Source organism: Cyphomyrmex costatus, unplaced genomic scaffold (assembly GCF_001594065.2).
Source record: "Cyphomyrmex costatus isolate MS0001 unplaced genomic scaffold, Ccosl1.0 scaffold505, whole genome shotgun sequence".
Lineage (NCBI taxonomy): Eukaryota > Metazoa > Arthropoda > Insecta > Hymenoptera > Formicidae > Cyphomyrmex > Cyphomyrmex costatus.
This window is the reverse complement of record NW_017279311.1, coordinates 457,695-482,633: the sequence shown is the minus strand read 5'-3', so window position 1 is coordinate 482,633 and position 24,939 is coordinate 457,695. Positions and strand designations below refer to the sequence as shown.

Sequence of the window (24,939 nt, the reverse complement as noted above, 5' to 3'; positions counted from 1 at the left end):
ATATATATATATATATATATATGAGAAAAGCAGATAGAGTAATTATATTGGTTAGTTATTTTTCGAAATCATTCAAACGTTTCATTTCCCTGGTGGACTAGGTGTAACGGACGCGAATTCAGTTTTTGTTCCTTGTATGAAAAAAAGGGTACATGAAAAATCGGAATACAGATAAAACTACCAGCGAGTATCATTCGTTCTGACCGATGGACGTTTCTACGTATGTACTCGAGATACGCGGGGACAGGCGTGTATTAAACTTTATGGGATTCCTGACGAGCACTCACCCTGAACACTACTACACACTATCACCCTCGCACGCCTGTATACGTAGACGGCTGCCAAAGGACCAACACACGCCCGTAAGGGCAACGAAGCGTGATTCCAACTTTCAGGCATTACATTATTAGCTGGTTGCTATTATCTGTCCGGTTATCGTGATGAACGTATAGGAGAGCTCGGGTTCAATCATCGGAAACGAAAGAACGAGCAGGGTCATCTCCGTACGCAATAATTTCACCATTCAATTGCATCGAAAATCGAAAGAAAAAAGGTGAACGCATATGAGCGATATACATATGTATAATATCATTAAAATCTAAACAAAATTGCTATAAACTATTTCTCATAATGTTAAATAAATGCATTTTGTTTGTCTCTAGTTAAAGAACATAATGCACTTCGTGTGTTTAATCTTTTTTCAGCACATAAGTTGACGGTGAAGAACACTTTCAGAACATCGTAGAGTAGTTTAAAATGAGTCTTTCAACACTAAACACTATGCCATATCTATAACTAAAAAAATGAAATGTTGGACAAAATGCATTTGTTATTTTTATTGCAGAAGAAATATATTTTTACAATTTGTCTGCAAAACAGCTTTTAAAAACAGTTATATTTTTACATTAATTTTTTGTATAAATATTTGTGATATTTTTTAACATATTCATATATTAAATTAATACAAAAATTTGAATAATCTGTTTGAAACATTTAAAATGTATTATAATAAAAATATATTATAATAATACAAATTTTCCAACAATGTCAAAAGAAATATTTCTGTACCTTCCTTTTTTCTATATTAGTATTTTTATATTTGCCAGTTTAACTATGTTGAAGCACGTATAAGAGGATATAGTGGCAATTACATTATTTGCTTTGATGACCCTTATAAGTTATAAGCTCTTTCTACAAACTATGGTAGGAACATTAACATTATTCGCTTTTATTGGTCTATACAATTTTGAAAATACCGCGATCGAGAGGCTGTAGCGTCGTCATAACAGGATGTTTATGATATCGGCAAGGTATCGTAAAGAGGATTTTATTGTCAGGGTAATTTATGTTTACTCGTTGATGCACAAGCGTACTTGTTCGTGACGAGTGCCAATTATTATAGCCGCGGCTCGTCCACCGATTGTGTCCATCGTGCAGCGCTGCTTATTAATCGCGTTATGGTTTATCGCCTCGGTAATTGCGTCTGTCACCGACAACGCAGTATAAAAGCTTATTCTGATGTTAATATCATCGGTCGCGTGAGAAAATTATGGTACCCGTTCGTAATAATTCGCGTAATATTGCCTGTGCGAAATTACATTTCAGCAATTGTCCTCGCTGGATTGCTGGATTTATGACGTGCCTCTCGCCGTATGCAAATCATTTCGGGAAATTACTCGGATTAAGGTAATTAAACATACTATCAGACATGAGCGCGAGAATACTAATTAAAAACATCGTGAGAGATATTAAAAGTGTAAGAATGATTTGCTCGGTTTTAATTCTTACTGCCATCGTAAAATTTTATACTGTTACAAAATTTAAATATTTTGTAACAGTTGATGTAAGATAATCCATTCGGATTTACAATGTAATTGTTACTTACACAGAAAGAACGATTTTGCTGAAGTATTTAAAATTTTAGCTAGATATAAATTTAAAATAATTCAATTCACCCATGAAAATAATTACGTAAATAATTAAGGGAATTCAATGATCAGTGTTGCAAAAAGTTATTTTCAAATTTATCAGCAAAATTCTTTTAATATGTAGAAATAATCAAATAAACAAAATAATAAAATATATATAAGATAAAAATAAAAAAGAGAAATAAGTAAAAATAAAGAAAAGTAGCCAAATACGAAACTGAAGCTTTAAGAAGAAAGGAGAAAAGAGCGCGCGATATGATTCAACATATTACTCACTTTTTAGACTGATAGTGACGACTTCATACACTGAGAAAAATGTCTGATTAGTTCATTCATTTTCAACTGGATATTTTTCTCCATGTAGAAATGCTCAATTTATTCGTAAGTCTATGGCTTAGCAATAAGCAGTAAGCAAATCAACATTTTGAAATTGCTATTATTTATACGCGCGTACCTTATGTTTCTACTATGTGATTGGTCGATTTGTTTATATCATTATACTGCTTAGAGTGGGAGCACAGAGTCTTGCATAACGCATAATGCATAATGCATACGGTTTATAAAAAAAATGAACCAATAAAAATTCTTCATTTCCTTCCTTTTCATGAAATAAAAGACTCTGATTGGTTAAATTACTTATGCGTTATGCAAGACTCTGTGCTTCTTCTCTTAAGTTTTTTCGTGTGTTAAAGTCTTTATATATATGCTATTAATATCGCCGATGAACAAACGAGAGAAATGAGTTATTTAGAAGAACAAAGGACAGTTTGAAGATCATTGTTGATGCGATTCACAATTCGGGCTTTGGAAAGCATCAGTCTTTTGAAAGCTTACTTTCCGTAGCTCTGCATTTCATTGCGAGCTTCCACCGCAGGGCCTATTGTCGCGGTGCTTTGAACTCTATTGGTACGCGGATGGTATTGTTGCGTGCGTACTCGTGTCGAACCGGGAATGAATTCGGTCATTGTTGTGTGACGTTCATGTTAATAGAACTTTTGCACGCAACGACAAATTATTATCTGGTAATGTGCCATGCTAATTCCGTTGGATTCGGACACGATGCGATGCTGAGGGAGAGATGACGACGCATCCAGTTTGAGATCACGGCCGAGATCTTCTGAGCCACTTGAAATTTATTACCGGTAGAATACGATCGCGGCTGTGCAAAAGATCATGGAGAATCAGTATAATACTCGCATGTAACAATTGCGTAACGATATCTCTCGAGTAATTATCATAATTACAGCAATACAAACGTATACTACGCTCCAACGCGTTAATTGCCACGCGATACGTCATTAAAATAATTAATTTTGAGTAATGCAGTCATGCAAATTAATTTATCCTTATATGGACATGTAACTACATGTAGTGTTCCGTGAAAATATTTTTCTCTACATAGGAAGAACGGTTTTGTTGAAATATCTAAAAATTTAACTAGATATATTTATTTAAAAATAATTTTGTTAGACTATATTAAAATAATTATGAAAACGTTCAAGCTGATTGTTAGAGTGTCAAAACGTTTTGCAACATATTACTCATTATGCTTGAGCGTTTTACATAATTATTTTGATAATCCAACAAAATTATTTTCAAGTTCAGTATCAAGTTAATTTTTAGAACTTTAGCGAAATTACTTTTTTCTTGTAATAAGAAAAAATTAGTCAACACGAGTTTACTAAAAAATCATTATATAAATAAGCGTATATGGAAGTCTTACAAGTTTTCATAGAACGAATTTTTCAACTAGAATTGCAATTATCGGTTCAATAAATCTTCTTTCGAGGAAGAGATAACGGAACATGAAGGTGCTGGTATAAAATAAATTCACCCTCACGAGCGCGGATTTAATCTTTCGTCCGCGGCATTCTCTTTAAAAAAGGCTGTGAAATTATAATTAAAGTTGAGTAATGACGAGTGACTTTTCCCAACAAAGTTACATGTAACGTATCTCTTAGCTGCATTTCCTATTCAGCAATATAACATATACATTATATTATAATTACATTGTTAATTAGGAAACGACTTCGTACTGATTTAATATAATTTGATATTTGAATAAAATGTCAATGGTGTAAAACCCGCCAATGAAGGGAAAGAAAGCTATAATCTTACCCAGGAAGGACAGCTGTCCCCTAATTCTGCGCTTTTCCGTCGCAAGCTCTCCGTCCCTTTGGCGAGCAATTGCAATTGCCGTGAAGGAGGGCGAAGGGATGCGTCGTGGATCTCGCGATGTCAGTGCTAACCCAACGCGATCCCAAAAGTGATCTTATATGGATGTCCCTCGTGTGCTATAATCCGCCGATCGCGCGCGAGAAAGAGGCGTGCGAACGTACGCCGAAATCACGCGTGCGGTGCGAATGGCACCTGTAATCAAACTGACGGTCGAAATCAGTGAGAAGCATGGAAATAATGGACACCTGTATACCTGGGAAGTGGAGAGAGAACGGCAAAAGAGCAAATCGTGCATTCCTGATGAGAGATCCCCGCGTGCGTTACAGCCGCGTGACAGGCCGTAGGGGGCCCGCATGGATAACGCGCGCGGGGGCGGACAGGTGGGGTCCCCACGTCCGACTTCTCTGGCCTTGCACGCAGCGGAAGTGGACCCATTGTGGGGGGGGGGGCTCGCGAGAGTTGTAGAGCGTCGTACCCAGCGGCGTATAGGTTCTCGTCATCGAGGCCGACTCGCGGCGGAATCATGGATTAGAGACTCCCAGTCGAGGTCAACCAGGACGAGATCGCACCGTCATCATCGAGAGTCAACGAGCCGCTCAACGATCTGGCTGGATAAAAGCGCGGGGTGATCAGGCATCTCGGTATACAGGGGTCCGTAACCTTTTGTTCGCCATATTAGATGCTTAGCGTCGAGAGTTATTTTCTTCGTACAAAGGTATCGCGTAACACATACATTATATTCTGTGATTTAATTTATTCTACTTTTATTTTCAGGCTCTCGGTTGGAATGTATGACTGCTAATTCAAAAGTATTGCACAATTCTCTATTGGATATGTTATAAAAAGAATTCAAGATTATAATTTTAAAAAATGTGATTGAAAATAATTTGCGAAGTTTGATTTTTTAATGGCTATTCTAATTGTTCAATTATTTTAAAATTTACTGAGCATACTTATTTACTTAAATATATTCGTGATTTATTATATTGTTACTACAAGAGAAAAAATCAAGGATTATACATATAATATTATTAACGTACACTCAATACATTAAATAAGTACTTAAACAATTTCACGAAATGGAGATCTTGTTTTTTTAATACATAAAAATTTACGCTGTCTGTGAAAGTTAATCATAAAAAAATAAGCGTATTAAATAAATATTTTTTAATAAATTAAGTTAATACACATATATGAGATATGATAAATGGAATTCGGTAATAATAGTGTACGTCAGTCTCTCTTAAATTATGGTGCTAATAATGATGTTGAGGTCGTTTTCTTTTCTTTCTTCGTAGCATGTCCTTTCTTGCGTCTTCACAAAGGGCATTATACTTAAGAGATATCTTTTTCTCTTGAGACAGCAAATAACGACGCTTCTATGGAGTTTGAAATATTAGAGGAAGTGGAAAGATAAAGGAATATAATAAATTTCTCTCTCGAAACGCTTGATAACATGGTTTTTCTTGATAATCTTTTATAACACTTGTTTTCGAGCTGATCTAGACAATAACTTGTTTTCTTCGTAAAATAATTGGTTTTTTGTAGGTATAATGACTGATACAAAAGAGAAAGCTTTCAGAAGCGACAATACAGCTTTTCTACAAGTATGAGTCTTCACGGCTGAAAAAGATCAAATAAGTATAATTAAAAAATTGTTCAGATATACAAGTATATGTTACGAATAAAGAACTAGAAATAAATACTGCGATTGTGCTCTTATATTTAATAAGAAATGTAAAGACCGTTTTATATAAAAAAAGATTCTTATTGAAAAAGGCATTTTTTTTTTAAAGAAAAAATGTAATTTCTTTTATATTAAAAACTTTTAATTTATACGAAAATTGCATCTACCTTTTTTCCTTAAATTTGATATTAAATATAGCTTATCTTTTTTGTTGCGTACAGAGAGAAGTATTTATTTAGATGAACAGTTCAATAAGATCCTTATTGTTTAAAATTTATTTACTCAGAAATTAATTATTTTTAATTATGTTTCTTTCATGATCAGTGCGCATTTATGGATAGCGCTATTTTCCAGGAGATTTCTCATATGTTTATAATTATTACAATTTTATATTGTTTACGGCTCAATTAATACTATACGTATATAATGATATCATAATATATTTGTAACATCAGAGTACATAACTGTTAAGTAAAGCGTGTCGTAAATTAATGAAATAAACATAATATATATAATATATACAGTTTTGGCTAACATATTAATTGTCACAATAGTTGCATGTATGTTTTTCACTTGATTACATTTATAGATATAAACAACAAATACAAATGCAAAATTTAAAGATATTCTGAGGGCCTACTTTCGACTACATTCTATAATCTGTCTGATAATTTGAGATGGAATTTTATTTACAATTTTAACTTTAATTTTATTTATATTTTATTTATAATTTTATTTATAACGCACGAGTATAATACGAGAAATACTCGAAATAATATGCATTGTAAAAGATACATGAAAACGCATTATATGCGTCAAAAGTACATAAAAACATATAAAAGTGGTTCTATTTTCTGGTTTAATTACATTCAATAACAATGAATAACAGCAATAGTAATTATTATTATTAATCCTCAAAATCCAAATAATAATTTATTTAATATTACTGATAATTCCAAATATTCAAGTAGAACAATATAGGTCATGATATAATATCAATGGTATTAAAATGAATCTGACTGAATATTTTGGAATCATTTTATCGCTATTTTGATGTTATAACATTTTGTTTTATTTGGGAATAAAATGATGATAAAATGATGTTTGAATACTTACTTTAATAGACGAAATAATAATCATCACTATGTCGTTTGTTAATATACTAAAAGTATCGAGCGGTCTTTATTGACTCTGCTTCTATTTTATAGATTATTTATATTTCTTTTATACAAAAAAATGGATTCGGAAAATGTTTAACTTTTCAGTAATAATTATGTCATTTTTATACTCAAATATTTATTTTTATTAATCAATTCCTTTATTTCTATAATAATTTATTCGCTTACTTTTTTAAAGATGAGTAAAAAACGTTTATTACTTCCGAAATTAACGGTTTTTATTGGCTGCTTTTAATTTTTAGATTAATATTATATTTTTTTTATATATACAAGTTTATACTCTGAAATTTTTGACTTGTCAATAATTCTATTATTTATACTGAAATATTTAGTTTTTAAAATCAATTCTTTATTTTTATAATAGCTTATTCGCTTGCTTTTTCAGTAAGTAAAAAACGTTGATATTTTCAAAATTAACGTTACTTTGTCACCTGAGATAATAATAAATAATGATAACAATTACAATAATTCATTCTCAAATATAATACAAATTATAAATTATCTAAAATGAGCTCTATAATTTTTTTAATGTTATTGATTATTATTATATAAAAGAGTCCTTGAATTTTTCAATTTATTTGTCTCTATAATTTATTCACAGTCGGTTTTTTATTATATATTTAATATTGTCCTAAGCGCAGTTATTTAAGATGTCATCAGCTAATTACAGAGTCATATTAGCATCTCAAACCATTATTTAAGACAATCTCAAAATAAGAATCGACCTATGAACACCGGAGTTCACGTTTGAAACTGATTTTACTGAGACCGTGCTCGCGTTCGAGCCTTTGAAAATGGCGGCCGGTCACGTGATCGCCGAGCGTTCGGAATGCGTGCCCGCTCCGGATTCTCTTTGCGTGTGGTACGTGAGGCAGGAGCTCGATAACGCGATATATAGTTCGGTGAAGTCAGCTGACGCCAGGATGCAATCGGCCGTCGCTCGTGGATTGTAATGCGATCGCTGCGTTATCGCGTGATACTGTAAGGATCGTATTCTCGGGGAAAAAAGCGCGCGTTCTTTCCTCTCGCGCGATCCGTCAACCGAGGTAAGTATTGGAATTCCCGAGACTATCCCACGGCTCCGTTCCGCCACCGCATATTGATTCGCGATGTGCTTACGTCGATGTTACGCTTAATGACTGATGAATTAGTCGTTTATCGAGGTACTTCTCGAAGAACGTATTATTCTCGATTCGCGAACGTTCGGAGTGTCCTACTGTATTTTGAGGTTAAGAGAATACGACGTTTTTGCGATGTATTTTGACTCGCAACGAATTTCAATATTTTTACACTCACGGAATATCATCTTTTTCATATTTCAGTTGGGTACGCGAGGAACTTGTATAAATTTGGGTACTAATTAGAGAGCAAAGGAAGTCATCATGCCGCTTAGTGCAGGTAAATACATATATCAACTTAATTATTTGTAATCTATTTGAATTATTCTCTGTACTGTAAAATAAAGGTAACTTTGATCTAAGATCGAGTAATTTTTTAGTTTAAATTTTGATAATGCTCAGAGCATGTCATACAGCTTGCATGTCACACAAAATCAGATTATAAGATAGGTCTTAAAGATATTCTAAGAAGTCTTGTTAATTTTGGACTTGCATGCTGGCTAAGCATTTTTTTAAATTTGTACTAAAATTATTAAGTACTCTCTAAAACTTTTAAAGTAGATCTCACTCTAAAGAATAAAGTCTTGCTCTTAAAGATTGTAAATCTAATCACTCTTTTTTAAGACTAGTTTAATTTTTATTTCTCAGTGTGAGATTCCATTCCAAAGAATTTAAAAAGGTTCAAGTCCCGACTGGGCCACAAAGTTATCCTATTTTATATATACAGAAAAATTGAATTAATATAATTTGTACCATTCTGTCGATCTATTACTTCCGAGTTAATGTCTTATTATTTGTCCCAGATATATCTACGGCACTCCACCTGTTGGAGCATGTGCAGGAACGGGTGGAGGATTGCGACGATCCTAAGCTGCAAATGCACACGTCGCAGGATTTGAAGTCATTGATTTCGTTGTTGGAGGATCCAGTATTCCGTAGCATAGTCACAATTCAGGACTCCTTGATCGAACTAAATACACAACTGACGCATCATCCATCTATCTTGCCTGGCGACTTTGACATCAACATCAGCGGGCAGCTGGAGCTTTCCGTTCCAACTACTCCGGTGCAACCTCTCGGACCGAATATGTATCAAGATTTGTATCAAGACAACAGCGAACAGGAAGATCAGAGAGTTCCTGTCGCTCCATTACTGCACAGCAGCAGCGAGGACACGAGCGCGCAGGTAATATCGTATCATCGTTATATTTTGCAAGGATTAACCATGTATTTTTATGCATCTCTTAAAGGATTTGTCGTTACTTTGTTACAGGTTACTAGTCCCAGTCTTGTTTCGGAAGTTATGGGCGGAATGCCGCCTATAACTACACCTACTTATGCAAAGGAGTTTAAAAAAGTCATTGAAGCTGCGGCGAAAGGACGACAAATATTTACGGTGCAGGTAAATTTTTCATAAGACATAAAACTTTTATAGAGCATTTTTAGGGGAATCTTTTTATATACCATTAAAGTGTCTATTGTTTTCATTTTTCAAGTAAAAAGCGAAGAAAAAAAAATCATATGTAGTAAATTATGTTTTAAATATCTTGCTAATGAAGATAATGTTATATCTTTCTAGTTATATAAACCGGAAGGAACTAGTTTGGGATTCAGCGTGGTCGGACTTCGGAGCAAGGATAAGAACGAGGTTGGCATATTCTTACAAGAGATACAACCAAACGGCATCGCAGGCTGGTGAGTCGAACTAGTCTGTTATTTTTCTCAACGTTTTTGCTGCATGCTTTCAAGATAGATGGGCCTGCAATTTCAATAACTCTATATAAATATCGCTATTTTGATACATAATAGCAGCTATGTTTCTTTTTTATCAAAAGAGTCGATGTGGATTCGACGTTTGATAACCATTTTCGCTTTAGTGGCGTTAGGGATTTGGGTAAAACTTTTAAGTTGAGTCCATACATGTTTTTAGCAAGACAATCAGATAGTAAGTCTCGCAAAATATCAGAAAGCATTTGATAGTCGTCGGTAAAAAGATTGTGCCGCGATAACGGGCTTGAAGTGGAAAATAGGGATGATCTGTGAGTGGGCGCGATATCAGGTGATCCAATAACTTCGCTTTACCGCAGTGCGGTTGAACCGACATTTTTGAGTAGAACTAAAACTCGAGAAATATACTCTTTTTTTTTTTTTTGTTAAGTCAAGAATATTTTTATGAATTATTATACTATACCGTTAAGGATCTCTATGTTCGTTCGGACTTTATTTCAGTAAAAAGTCAGGTTCGTCGTATCAATTACTTTTTGTCGTTAAAACGTGCCGTTATCAAGTTTGCAAATCTCAGCGGAAATTCGCTGTTAATGCATGAACCCAACGGAGAAACACGATCCCCTTTTAGCTCGACGAGAGCGAAACGCGATTCCTTGATTGCTCCTGGGGAGAGAAAATGAGAGAGTGTGGGACAGAGAGAGTGAGAGAGCAGAGGGAGAATCAAAGCTCTACAAGCGGCCTAATCTACATCGCCGTCGTAAACCGCGTACTCGAGGGCGAGGGCGACACGCGAGTCGTCGCGCAGAACGCGTTCAAAGCGTACCGAGCGACCGCAAGCTATCATTTCCGGATCACGCGTACCTCCCCGGCACACCCTTGTGCACGGTCGTGCGGTGCCGATCGTGCCATCCGTCACACGCATGCCCGTTACCCTCCATCCGGAAGCTTCGCCGCCACCGCCGTCGACGCCGCCGCCGTCGTCGTCGAGAAAACGCTGCCTTTGAAAAAGAGCCCTCCCACCCTGCGGCCGACCAGTCTTCGACGAACCTTCGTCGACCGAAGGTCGCGGGGCGGATCGTCTATAATACGCGCTCTTATATCACGCGGCGGACACGCACCTCGCACGCACCCACGCGCGTAATCACGCGTATCCGCTCGGCCCGCCTGCCCGAGTTACGCGCCGAGTGTATGGTGTTGCCGCATGCGAGTGTGCACCCCCGCCTTCACCATCCCCGCGAGTTTATCGCGATTTTCGCAGTGCGTTCTCCGCGTGCGTTTTTCCACGCCACGCCGATACACCTGGAGCAGCGCGTTCGCTCTTCGTACGGAAGCTTCGCCGACTCCTCTCCGTCCGTCGAACGTTGACGACGGAGATTGCCACCCTCGCCGATTAATCCGCGTCCGCGGGGGGGTAAGAAAAGAGGGGAGGGAGGGGGTGAAAGAGAGAGGAGTACGCGTGTCGGAATCACGTTTCTTCTGTGGTGACATGCGAACCTTCGCCGTGTTCGACGTGGCACGCCGCACTTTCACGCGATGCGCTCGTTAATCAACCGCGCGGCTCTCGCGCGCCGCGCGCCCTCGTAAAGGGGCGACTTCGTGCGGGGGCTGTTACGCACGGGGAGGTGAGTGAACAATGGAACAAAGCCTACGTCATTCTGTGATAGCTCACGTGGTGCGCGCCCGTCTTCTGTGAGAAGCGTCACGGTACACGTCGTATCGGCTCACCGGTATCATTTACGTTTACTCGCGGGGCACTCTCGGTTTCCGTTTTTCCTCCCACAACAATGCGTAAACGTGATGCGGAGAACAGACGCAAATTATTCGCTGAAAGCTGAGAGTCGCTAGATACGGCGTTACGCGGAAAGATTTTGTTATAAAATATATATCCAAAAAATTAAATCTGAAAATAATGTTGGAGCATCAAAATAATTATAGAGAAATTTCAAATGTGATGAGCAGCGCTGCAAAAAGTTTTAACGTTTCAGCGACTAACTTGAGCATTCTACATAATTATTTTCGAATTTGTATCTAAATTTTTAGGTACTTCAGCAAAACCATTCTTTTCCATGTAGATACAGATCTTGAAATAAGTTTGTTGTGCCATCAAAATATAATTACATATATTGAAATATAATGAGCAAGATTACAAACAGTTTTGATATTTTCGCAACTGGTTTGAGTGTTCAACAAATAGGAAATAGAAAATACTGGCTAGAATGGTCGAAGCTGGATCTTTAATGCTTTCAATAATTCAATGTGATGTAAAATTATGTACAATATTTACTAATATATATCCTATGTACATACCATATTTGTAATCATTTGAATTAAGCGCCAAAAATTTTTTTTTAATGTTTTACGTAATTATTTTGATGATCAAATAAAATTATTTTCACAGATTTGTATACAGCTAAATTTAGATACTTTAGCATAATCGTTCTTTCCGTAAAATACCGATTTGAAAATAATTTTATTAGCTCATCAAAATAATTATTACATAAGAATCTTAAACATAATAAGCAGTACTACAGAAAGTTTTGAAATTTTAATTACTAGTTTGAGGGTTCTACATAATTAATTTGATGACACAACAAAATTATTTTGAATCTCGCTAAATTTAGATATTTTTCAGTAAAAATCTTTTAGTGTAGAGAGATCTGAAAATAATTTTATTGGGTCATTAAAATACAATAATTACATATAGGAATCTCAAGTATGATGAGCAATACTATAAAAAGTTCTGACACTTCATCAATTAATTCGAACGTCCTACAACCTACATGATTATTTTGGTAGCACAACAAAATCATTTTCAATATCTAATTAAATCTATCCCTACCAAGATGTGTTTTTCATTAAATTTTTAGACATTTAGATGCAAAATTATCCTATAAGTGTACGTCTGTAATGACGAAATTTAGGTTTTAAAATTAATAAGCCACGTCAGGAAATACATGTAATAATATATGTAACACACTGCAGTTGTGTAACATTACTCGAGGACCACAAATGAAGGAAGTCGCGATAAATGCCGCGGTCAATCGGCGGAATCGGCTCACATTCGAATCGCAAATGAACGGGTGTTTACGTGGACTTGGTACAATTCGTTGTGACTTCTCCACGTCATCGTTGCGCTCTGCTCGCGAGCTAGAGGCAGCACGCTAACGAACGGCGCAAAATTGCGTTTTTATCGACTCGCCGCGGCTCTACTCCGTAGAGCGAGAGTCGCGGCTGAGCTCGTGGCCCGTACACGCCTCGTAGGCGAAACTGGGTTAGATCGTCGGCGGGAGTAGGCCTCATCGATCCCGGATTTGAATTCAACGTGAAATTATTCTAGCCCGCGATGCGCGTATTATTCATGCCCTGGGATTCGTAGCCGGTGGTGCGCGGATTCGCGCTACGTGTCGCCGCACGTCAACGTCGACGCGCGAAATTAAACAGGATGACTTTTCTCCGGTCCAGGGATGAAATACTGATCCCCACCGATCGGAAATTTGTCGGCACGCGTGCCCGTTGAATTTATGTTGCCATCGACATCATCGGGTACACGTGATGGAATCACACTGTTCATATATATTAATCTGTCCAGTGATATCACTGCGTATGCATAAATAATGAGAAGTAACGGCGGATGTGGTAGAGTGGCAGCCTTATAACATTCGTATCCCTTAACGCTCGAATTCTACTATTGTATTAATGATAATATTGCGGTGAAAACTATTCTTTATGCTATTCCTACACGAAAAAATTTTTCTACACGGAAAAGACGGATTTGCTGAAGTATCTGAAAGTTTAGCTAGATATAGATCTGAAAATAATTTGTTGGACTATCAAAGTAATTATGTAGAATTGCTAGAAAGTCAAAATTTTTGGCAATATTGCTTGAGATTCTTACATAATTGGTCCAATAATGGTTCAATAAAATACAAGCAATATTGCCAAAAATTTTGACATCCAGCAGTTTCAATATTCCACACAATTATTTTTATAATTAATTCCAACAAGTTACTTTCAAATCTATATCTGGCTAAATTTTTAGATATTTAAATAAAATTGTTCTTTCCGCGTATGGAGTATCTACTAAAAGTTTTGATTAAGATATAAATCTGAAAATAATTTTGTATGATCGTTCAAAATAAATATGTAATAAATGCAAGCATGATAAGTAATGCTTCGAAAGCTTTAGTATTTCAGTCCTACATAATTATTTGGATAGTCTAATACAATTATTTTCAAATCTATATGTAACTTAAGTTTTAAATATTTCAACAAAACCATTATTTTTACGTACTATAATATTTGTTTTATTGCTTTTTATTACTTTTTATCTATATTCTGTATATATCTTGTGTGTATTATTACAGTTTTTATTTTACTATTGTTTTTATTAACATTCTAGAATTTTGCGCGATCTATTTTCTTGTATAGATTGCTGCTATTTCTGCACTCTTCCACTGAATTTTTTACTTCAGCAATTGTTTTTATTTTAACAATTGTTTTTATTTCAGTAATAATTTTATGCGCTTTCTCTTGGTTATAAATCATTTATATTTGTTTGTTTTATATTTTTTATAGTTTGTACTATATAACGAATACAAAGAAATGACTATGAAGTATAAAGTGTAAGTAATTTGATATCGAATCGATTGGCCTATATAAAGTAAGCGTCATATCAATTTTAACGTTGCGCTAAATAATATAGGAAAGAAAAAATAATATTAAAAATTATCCTAAAAATTACCACCTAAGATGACATCAAAGTTCCAAGGCTGATAAATTAATACTAAAAAAATTTTGCACACTCGCTCATACATTAAAGCTTTTTTTTTTTTCATATATAGTACAATAAAAAAGAATCACAAATTGTTGAATCGATAATGGAAATACCGTAGGCTTCCATAAACAGTCTCAACGGAGAAATCAGTAATTAAATTCTGTGAATAAATTAATATTTTAATCAGGTATTTTAGATACTATCTTCTTCATCAAGTTTTATCTCTTGTAATAACGAACTCACAATGATCGACCGCATAATTTATGACACATTGTCATAAATGCCCATTTGATTTGCACACAGCGATGCATGTTTGTTTGAAATATTCACGCTTCTTTATGAGATATGGAGATGAGTAAAATTTATCTCCCAAATTTTTATGCGGTTAATGGGTAAAAATCCGAAGCTTGTTAGTTATACTGTCGATGCACATCCAACAAAATGTGCAACATTATACGTACAGCTTTCAAAAAAGCTCGGCGCAGTTAATGCGTTGCAACACGTCGCGTTGTGTACGTTAACGAATTTATCGCGCGCGAGAGAAAGTCCAGAGTGAATTATTAGCCAGTTACACTGCGTTCGCTTTTCTTTTTTTAGTAACTATGTGTAAATATTTCAAGTATACTCACCGAAACTTTGTGAAAACGGCGATATTAAAAAACGCGTTTTTATTATACGCCAGACTTGTTTGTGAAACAAACTTTATTTGAAAGATAATTATTTTACTATAATGTAATATATATTTTTATGTATCTCACCCTTGCCTCTGCAAGGAAAAAGTGATATCAAAAATATAAAATTATTTAGCAGAGAGGAAAGAAAATTGCGTACTTTTAACATTAATTATTTGCGGCTATTAAAATTAATTAAAATTAATCACAAATTACTTGTTTTAAGTTTCAAGTCTAAAAGTAATGCAGATATTAATTTTATTATGATGTTTTAAATTCCTAAATACTAGTTTTATTTTGATTTGTCATTTTTCTCGTTTTCAGTTTTGTTTTTTACATATTTTTACTATTTCAATACGACTGTATTTTTTTTTTTTTATTCACAATCAATATATAAAATACATTTAGAATACATAATACGAAATTCGAAAAACTTCAATTTGCGTCGTTTTTCTTATGGGGATGTGTGATATATAATTTTTTATTTCTCTTTAAAAATTTTTCTTTATCTGCAATACGGATATGTATGCATAATATAGAAATTTATGTGAAGAATTTTATGTTCAGTACTAAATATTCAAAAATTTTACTGTTAATATTTACATCTCAATGTTTGTGAAATAATATATATTGAACGTGAGATTATTGATAGGTTCGCAAAAAATTGGTACAAGATTGTTTTCCGGAGAAAAAACACATCAAATGGTCTATTGAACGAGCAAAGACCCCTCTTTGTAATTCACTTTCCAGTAAGTGGTTTTTATATCGGTACTCTCTCCTTTTTTCATCATTTTCATAAAAGTAGTTACTCGTAGAACTATTGATCGAAAATTCAGAGGGAAATGCGTTAAAAAGTGTACGGAATTAAATCACGAGTAATTGACGCTTTTGTGGAGACTTCTCGCTTTCCAAATCTGACTTCCATTTGCATCTCAAAAGGCGAAACGGGAATTGTTTCAGACAGGATTTTCAGAGCTTTCATGTTTTCGTACATCTTTCCTCTTGCTATTCTCGCATGAATTGTATCTAGAATTTCGAGAATGTACGGTGCTGTCAAGTGCAAGCACAATTAGATCATTAGCTGAATCGAAATTACTATATTGCGGCATGATCGTTGCGTTCTAAAACAAATGTTTCATAAGAGGGTCAATATCGTTAACCAGATATCGTGCGTTATATAGTAACAATAGAGATCAGTATCCCCGATAGTTTACACTTCGAGTCGACCCGGGTGCCGCAGCCGTTGTCACGTTTTGTGCTTTGTTCGTTCGATAAAGGCGAGACAAATTTCATCACCGAATCAAACAATGTTCATACACGAACAAAACTACACTGCATTCTGATTGCTTTTCAGATAACGTAAAACATTTACAATGCACAGCGAATTTTAACGTAAACGATTGAAAATGATTTTCGCAGCATGACGATAGTGCCTCGGATGAAGTCGATGTTTTTTTTATGAAACGATATAACGGGGAGTTCTTAATTTACGTTTTTTTGTCGAGAAATAGGAACAGAGTTTTGAGCTCGTAAGGAATTTGATGAGGTTTGCATTTTTAAGCGGACCGGTAATAGCCGCTGTTAAAGAGTTGCGGACAAACTCAAGTTATAAGTTGATTTGAAAGCGTAACTTTTGCGAGAGAAAATAAATTGCTGATTAACCCTTTCGCCGCGTGCATTTTTAACCATTATAATGTATTACTCGCGAGCTGTATAGCGGTAATGCGACTCTCGTCAAAAGCAGAGCCATTTAAAAGCTGCACCACTTAATTCGCTTGTTGTACTCGACTTTTTTTTTTTACTACCATTAAAAAACCGTAATTGTTTAATATCTTCGCTGGGAGCATTCAAGTCGCACATGTTCGTGCTAAATTCTAATTATAGCTGGCGATTCTGGTAGGTTGATCTTCATTAAAGCAAACGGTAATATTCATTACGATAATTAAAGCGGGACTTGATTAACGTTGGGAATTCTGGAAAACGATGCTAAAAAATTTCGCTATTAATTATAATGAGAAGTTATAGCATTTATTTTGATTCTTTTAATACATTAATTATTTAAGTATAAAAGCTTGTTTGATTATTTAAGTATTATATTAGTTATTTCAGTCAATTTGTTTTAATACAGATAGATTGTTCAAAAAATTCTTGTTCGCATTTTATTATAACAAAATGTCTGTGCAGTTAATAGATAATGATAAGTAATTAAAAATGAAAAGCTTTTCGCGTAACCTGAATTTTTGAAGACTTGATATTTAATTCAGTTAAGTTTAATAGAATTTAAAATAACTTATATGGAAAATATATATACAAACGCAAATTTTTAAACATTTTCTGCTTGCTTTCGTTTGTCATATTGAAGGATGAGTCAATTGCATCACTCAAGAAAGTAACGGCATTTTTTAAGCAAAAGTTTTCGGGTTTCCATTTATTTTCTTCTTACAACCAAATTTGGTATCGATACTTTTATCAACTAATCTTAAAAAGGTAGCAAGACTGATGTTTCGCGCTTTTATAAGTGAATAGCGATGCTTTTTGTTATCAACTCTTCACGGTGTCACTCTTTTACTGTAAACAAAGATCAATAACGTTACGGTTATACATATATAACGCGAGTGACGATGGTTTTATCGCGGGTGCCACGAAACGTATCGTAAAGTGTCAACCTCATTCTATTCTCGTTCCAGTTTTATAGTTATATTCTATTCTTGTACATTAACCGAAAATCCATCCAGTCGTGCCCGGGATGCGCGGTATAGGATCGTACGATAACGATGGTTAACACGCTTCTTCCAACGCGGTCAACACCATGGCAAGAAATTGATTAACCTGCTGCCTCTGCACCACTGCGCACTGTAATGATCCGGCGATTACAGGCATTGTGCTGCCCGAAACGAGCTATGTTGTCGTCACAAACAATCGTTTAATAATTACACCGGCAAAATTTCAAGCTGCGCTTCTGTTTATTAGCTCTAAATTGCGTTAGGTAACTGATCCGTAGTCATTTTGGGCTTACGATTAATAAATCCACGCGGATTTAAACTGAATATATTGAAGAACTTATATGAATAATTACATATGATGTACTCCCACATACACATATTTTCATCACACAAATATCAATGCAATCAATATTTAAGAACCGTATAAAGTGCAACCTAATTTAGGAATAATGAGAAGAATAAAAGTAATTAAGATTCGTATACGTAAACTATTTTGTATTTTCTCTCTCTTCTCTGAAAAGATATCAGAGTTAGATTTCTAAGGGTTTCTAAAAATGTCTACACGAAAGAAATAATCGTGATGGACTTAACGAAATATGTTTGGTTAGCATATTTTTGTGAAAATAAACAGAATTTCTAATTATTATATACAGAACTTACGCAACTAAATAAGTCTAGTTATCATAACCGAATACATGTAACCTAATTTGTCTACTTATTTTAACTAAAATTATAAATCGTTTATATATTTCATTAAAAGTTATTATATTATATTTGCAATCAGAAACATTTATGTATGATAGTTAAAGTTTGATTAATGCAGCTGTTTTAATAATACAATATATCCAAGTGTCTGGTTAATATGACTACTGAGACACTACCGTGTCTCCAGACAAGAGAAATGGGTAAGAGGCTGGATTAATGTGACATGTAGGTATAGTTAAAAAGGAGAATAGACAGAATTAAACAGAATTTCTAGTAGAAAAATATAATGAGATTATCAGTTAAATAATCTAGTATTTCAATCGAAAATTATTTTCACCGGAATCCGTGCAACTAAATGTCTGGTTATCATAACCGAATACATGTAACCTAATTTGTCTGCTTATTTTAACTAAAATTATAAATCGTTTATATTTCGTCAAAAAGTTTAGTTATTATGTACGCATTTCATATTAATTTAACAAATCTTTTTCAATACAATAACTGTTTCTTCGCGAGCTTTTTATTAGTGTCATATAGAATGATTTTAATTGTTTACTTTGCTCAATTAGCGAACGCATAACTGGATTGCACATATAATTACAAAACTCATTAAATAAAGACACGAGATTGTGTTAAATCCTGTACAATTTAATAATCATCAGTATTGATTTCAAACAGTAGAATTTTCATGTGTGCCAATTATGGCTATTAGCGTTATCTCAATAATCTTAATTTATTCACGGTGCATAATTACGTTTTGAATCTCAAAATATATTTCGCGTTGTTTGCGTAGTAAAGTTTTTATATTATTGTACTTCTAAATGTAACTCTCTGTTGTTAAATCTACCTTAGGGACGATCTGTAATTTATGCCAGAACTCGAGATAGATTTCTATTTATGATTTTATCTGCCGTCTAATTCGGAAACTGTTTAAAGAATTAGATTTGCGCGTATATAAAAAATTTATAGATATATATATATTAACAATTTCAAATATTAAAGTACATGGTATGTAAATTTATAAATGGAATTCGAAATGTAACGCGAATTATAGAACGTCTGTGAAACTTTATTTAACTTTAATTTAAGTAATCCGAAGATATACACATTGTGAAAAATAAAATGTTAACTTTAACTTAAAGACATATATTGAATTTCCTGATACATGCAAAAATGTAAAAATTAATTTGTGTTAATTTTAACATTTTTGCATATCTCAGGAAGTCCACTATACTATCTTTAAATTTAAATTAACATTTTTTATTTTACTGTGTAGTCATTATTTTTTTAAAAATAAATATTAATAATTTTTTATATTACGCGATACATAAGAATGTTGATAATAAAAATCTTTTCATAATAATCAATACATTCCATTAACGGAAATTATTACAAGTATATGCGAATGACTCCAGGGCAGGCTCGGGATAAGTAGCTCTTGGATCAATATAATCTTCCTTTTGCTCTTTCGTGCACCCGCGGCACGAAAAAAAAATGCCCCTTTCAGTTTACTCAGTCTTTCTCGTCTTCGCCGGAAAAGATATTAACGAGTAATATCTTTTGTCGAACGGCTGCTTCTTCCTCTTCGTATCGCATGGCGTAAAAATTGGAATTTCTATAATAAAAGCGTGTAATTGTATCGACGTGTTTCAGAATAAAGAGTAAAGATAATTCATTGAATAAAATCAAGTCTCTCGACAAAATATCTCGAAATTGATTAATAATAATTATCGTTAAACATATATCATAATTGAATTGTATTTAACTTACAAAAAGAATGTAGATATAAGGACGATAGATTTTTTAAAAACTCTCATTACTGTTAATATTTATTTTAAAAAATAGTATTTTTTTAATTTTTTAAATTAGCACATTAGAATTACGTTTAAAAGTACAATAATATATGAAGAATGAAAATGATTTTTCCATAGTAAAGAATTAAACAAATATATATTACATGTAGGGAAGAAGTTTTAAGCCTTCCTACCAATTTTGTGCTCTTCTTTCGTCGAGGTTGCCGTGATTTCGTTAAAGAGAAGCTCACGAGAGAGTAATGTATAAGCACGTTAACAGGCACCTCGTACAAATTCTTGTGCGTTCTTCACTTGTTGCTCGATCGATCCTTGTGTACCATTATTGTCTGGACAAGCTTACTTACACTTACGTAACGCAGAATCGGCGATCACTCTCACAGCCAAGGTTTTACGGCTGCGTGACAGAACGTCTTAACAATGCACGTAACGGTGTAGAGAATTCTTCCTTTGTACGCGTACATCTCTATCTTCGATTTGATAGTGACATTTATTTCTCACGTAACTGACTTTATTATGACTTTTATGTGACTATCAACTACAAGATTATTTTTCTAATTCGAACAAAAGGAACAAAATTTTAAAATACTGAATGTCTACGTTAATGAAAGGTCCCATTAATGTAAAATGAACTTCAATCTCGGTTTAATTCACTGTTAATTTTTCCCTATTTTCTTAGGATTGGAAAAAGATAACGAGTAAATTGAACTGAGATTAAAGTTAATCTTACATATTGAAAGAACTGAGCTTTAGACGTTTGCGACAACGAAGACTGCACCTGCACTCTTACGTATCGAAAGAGTAATGGTAACCTAATCCTTTTTTTAAGTTAAATAACATTTTAGTATTTTTAACTTCCATGTGTATCGAAATGTAAATCAATCCATTGCTGTGGTTAGTTTCAAAGTAAACAACATCCATATTATAATAATGTATGCACTTGGTAAATAATACGCCGAATTTAAATGAAGTATAATGTATATATTTTCTTGAGTTAAATTATAATTTAACTCCATTATATTTTATTAATGTCATATTGAGTAGGAACAGCGGCGACCTACAGAAATGATTAAAAGTAACTCAAATTGAGTATAATTTGACATTAGAAATTTAATTAACATGTTGTATATGTATATATATATATATATTCTTTTTACTGATACCAAAAATTAATTATTAATTCTACATAAACGCGTATTTCGAGAAAATTATAATTCCGTAGCAAAATTTTATGCTCTTTTGCATTATATTTTTATGAAGAATTAACCCGTTCTCCGTAACATTGCAGCGTACTGCATATGCATAAGTTATTACATTTATAAAACGTGCTCATAAATTATCTATAAAACTTGGAAGGCAGTGAATTTATAAGTAAAAATGGATCTCTCGGAACGTTACGTTCGTTCTTTTATAATAACAGAATTCTTTGTGATAACTCGCGGTGTCATTGTCCTTACCCGATATTTCCAATAGTTATTATTTCGCCGAATCACTGTAACGCTTCATGTCCAATCGGAATGCGCTTACAGCTTGAGAATTGATTTATCGGGCATACGGCAACTGGAACATTTTTTTCCACGCGACATATATTTTTCGACACGATAATACATGTGTAGTCGATGTTCTTGCTCTCTTTCCATTACGGCCGTGATTTCCATCACATTTATGCTGTGTATTTATGTTCTTTGAAAATGTTTCTTCCCACGTGGCTATTTCGAGGAAAAACACGATTTTACCAAGTTGACTTGCATATCAAGAGATCGTTTTATACGCCAAAGTATGTATGTTATGATTCTTTTACAGTACTTTGCAAAGTTTAGATTAAAGTTTAAAAGGAGTTTATTGTGACAATATTTGCGAAAATTAGAAAAAGTTCAAAATATATGACCCGTTTGCAACTTTATCAGCTCTTAGAGTTTTCTATTGAAGATTAAGGTAATATAAAATGCAGCGATGCACAACCCATGGGTCGCATGCGGTCTACCTGTGAATTTTTTGCGACTTGTCGACTTATTATCCAAAAATATAAAATCGTATTTTCTATTTGATGCAAATAAGATAAACATTAGGTATGTGACCTACAAGATTTTATCTGTTTCTATAAAAATGACTCTTCGAAAAAAATTGTGCATTGCTTTTTTGTAAAATCTGAAAATAGTAAGATCCATATGTATGTATATATACATATGTATACAGATTATTGATTTAAAATTGACGAGATAAAACCAAATACGAACCAAAATCAACAATATCAATCTCTTTATTCACGTAATCAGATTTACAGATCGTAAACACAAACAAATACTTAGATCCTTGGCTGATCCTTGGCTTGTTTGTGTCGTTTTAAAACTCCGAAAGAGCGCAACGCTGACTTTTCTGTTTCCAATTTTAGAACTTCGTCGGTCATGATTTGTAAAGTTGTATATTATTTCAAGTCTGTTCTAACATTATTACGGGAAAATCGACCCAGAGATATTCGCTCGAACTTGTAAAAATTCACACAAAAATATTATTAGACATCGAGATATTTGACCGAATGTGGCTTTCTTCGCTTATTTTGTGTTAAACTTTTCTAACACGATTGTCTTCGTGCTTTTCTACTTTTAGCAATTAATCTATTGTATCTTCGAAGTATATACTCGCTTCTCACAGACGGCGGTCATATTTTTGTTTCGATTTGCGGTAATCGTGATTGCGCAATTCCAATAATCTTTGTTATAACAGAAAATACGAGGGTTCATCGACTCGCGCTCGAATCGAAACCTTTTTTGAAAACGTTTTACCACGTCCTAAATAGACAAAGTGCACGTTACGATAATCAAATGTGCCACGTGAGGAAAAAGCGGCCGTCCCTTAATTATGTACATTGCCCGGGGCTAACGCGAGATCTGCGTGTTCCTCGCTACGAATGCTGTCTGCGAATCGTGAGAGGAAGAATCAGGCCTAACATGAGTAGAAGTGCAGGTATGTTCAATATGATCAATTATTTGGGAATATAAGATTTTAAAAAACGAAAAATAAATGAGCAAATAAAGGATGGCAAGTTAATAAAACGTGTACATTTAATATAATTAAACAAGCGGTTCAACTTATTAAAGTCCTCTTCAGCTGCAGAAATTTAACAATCAAATATATAAATATGATATATAAAAAGTAGTAAAAAATTTTTGCGTAAAACATAATGTCATTGAAACACGTAACATACTATTTTATCATCATATAATTATTAATTAGATTCAAAATATGTAAAATTTTAATTTAATTGTGACATTGTTGAATTTCGTGTTACGTATTTCAGTGACGTGGATGTTTTTCATGTTTTTTTCATATTGTACTTGATCGTTAAACTTTTATAGCGATTGAAAAGGACTTTGTTGAATCAAAGCATTTGTTTAACTATATTAAATATACACACGTTTTATTAATCTGACATTTTTTATTTGCTCGTTTATTTTCTGTATTTTTAATTTTACATTTGTATTTTATATACAAGCCACTTTTTATAATTGAGAAACTACGATTCGTCATACATTCGTTTTTTTTTTTTGTATTACAATTGCGAAATATTTTTTAATTTTTTCATAGAAAATTGTAATTGAATGCAAAGCGTAGGGCATGTACCAGATAGTTTCATGTTAACGTTAAATGCCCGAAAACACTGGCGAACGTGCTGCACATTGGTGTTCATCGAACACATCGTCGGTTCACCGCGAGCGAAATTGCAATTTTGCGTGCATGTAAATAAATCGAGTTCAACATTTATACTTCCGCGCGTAACATGCCTCGAGGAGAGATCGTTTAATATCGTTAATCAATTTATAATACGGTTTCATATCGCTACGGAACAACAGTTTAATTATGCCATAGATATCACGTAATAAAGCTTAGCCGGACACTCGCGACGTATCGTATTTAAACTAGTCGAGTTTAACGATCAAATTATATTACCAGTATCGCATTAACGCTGACCTCAGTTATCAATTTATTTGAAAAAGTCACGTGATGATGTGTTCATGCAAACTTTTTTCTAACGAAAGTTTTCTTTTACTTTAGCCTTTGTTAATCTTGATTGCAATTCCAACTTAAAATCTTTCATGGCTTATAAATTTTTTATATTACATTATTGCGCACACAATACAGATGTTAAACGCCACATTACGGGAATAACGCGCTTGGACACGTCATACTCTTATATGCCACATGGGAACAACACGCTTGTGGATATGCCATATCCAATTCAGTTTAATTGCTTATATTTTCATAAAAATGTGTATACCTTTTAACAATTGCTTTTCAATTGAAACACTAAGGGCCTCTTTCACCAATGCCGATTAACTTAATCGACGATTAGTCCATTGGAATTGACCAATCGCATTTATCATTTAGTTTTGACGACAGACGCGATTGGTCAATTCCAATGGACTAATCGTCGATTAAG

The 24,939-nt window shown here is 33.9% G+C and overlaps 1 protein-coding gene and 1 long non-coding RNA gene across 4 annotated transcripts in view; both read left to right on the top strand.

Annotated features, from left to right (window-relative positions):
- Positions 1–7,841: 7,841 nt before the first annotated feature.
- On the top strand, positions 7,842–8,956 carry LOC108778660 (uncharacterized). The gene is made up of 3 exons (XR_001940854.1): positions 7,842–8,017; positions 8,294–8,369; positions 8,893–8,956. It is a non-coding gene; the product is annotated as an uncharacterized LOC108778660 (long non-coding RNA).
- A 10-nt stretch (positions 8,957–8,966) lies between these two features.
- The window catches only part of LOC108778658 (patj homolog), a 75,820-nt gene continuing 59,847 nt past the window's right edge, over positions 8,967–24,939 (top strand). For all 3 annotated transcript variants that reach the window (XM_018545891.1, XM_018545890.1, XM_018545889.1), the window contains exons 1-3: positions 8,967–9,275; positions 9,363–9,491; positions 9,669–9,784. In XM_018545891.1, coding sequence (XP_018401393.1) covers positions 8,967–9,275; positions 9,363–9,491; positions 9,669–9,784 — 554 coding nt within the window. The remainder of the gene's footprint in view (positions 9,276–9,362; positions 9,492–9,668; positions 9,785–24,939) is intronic.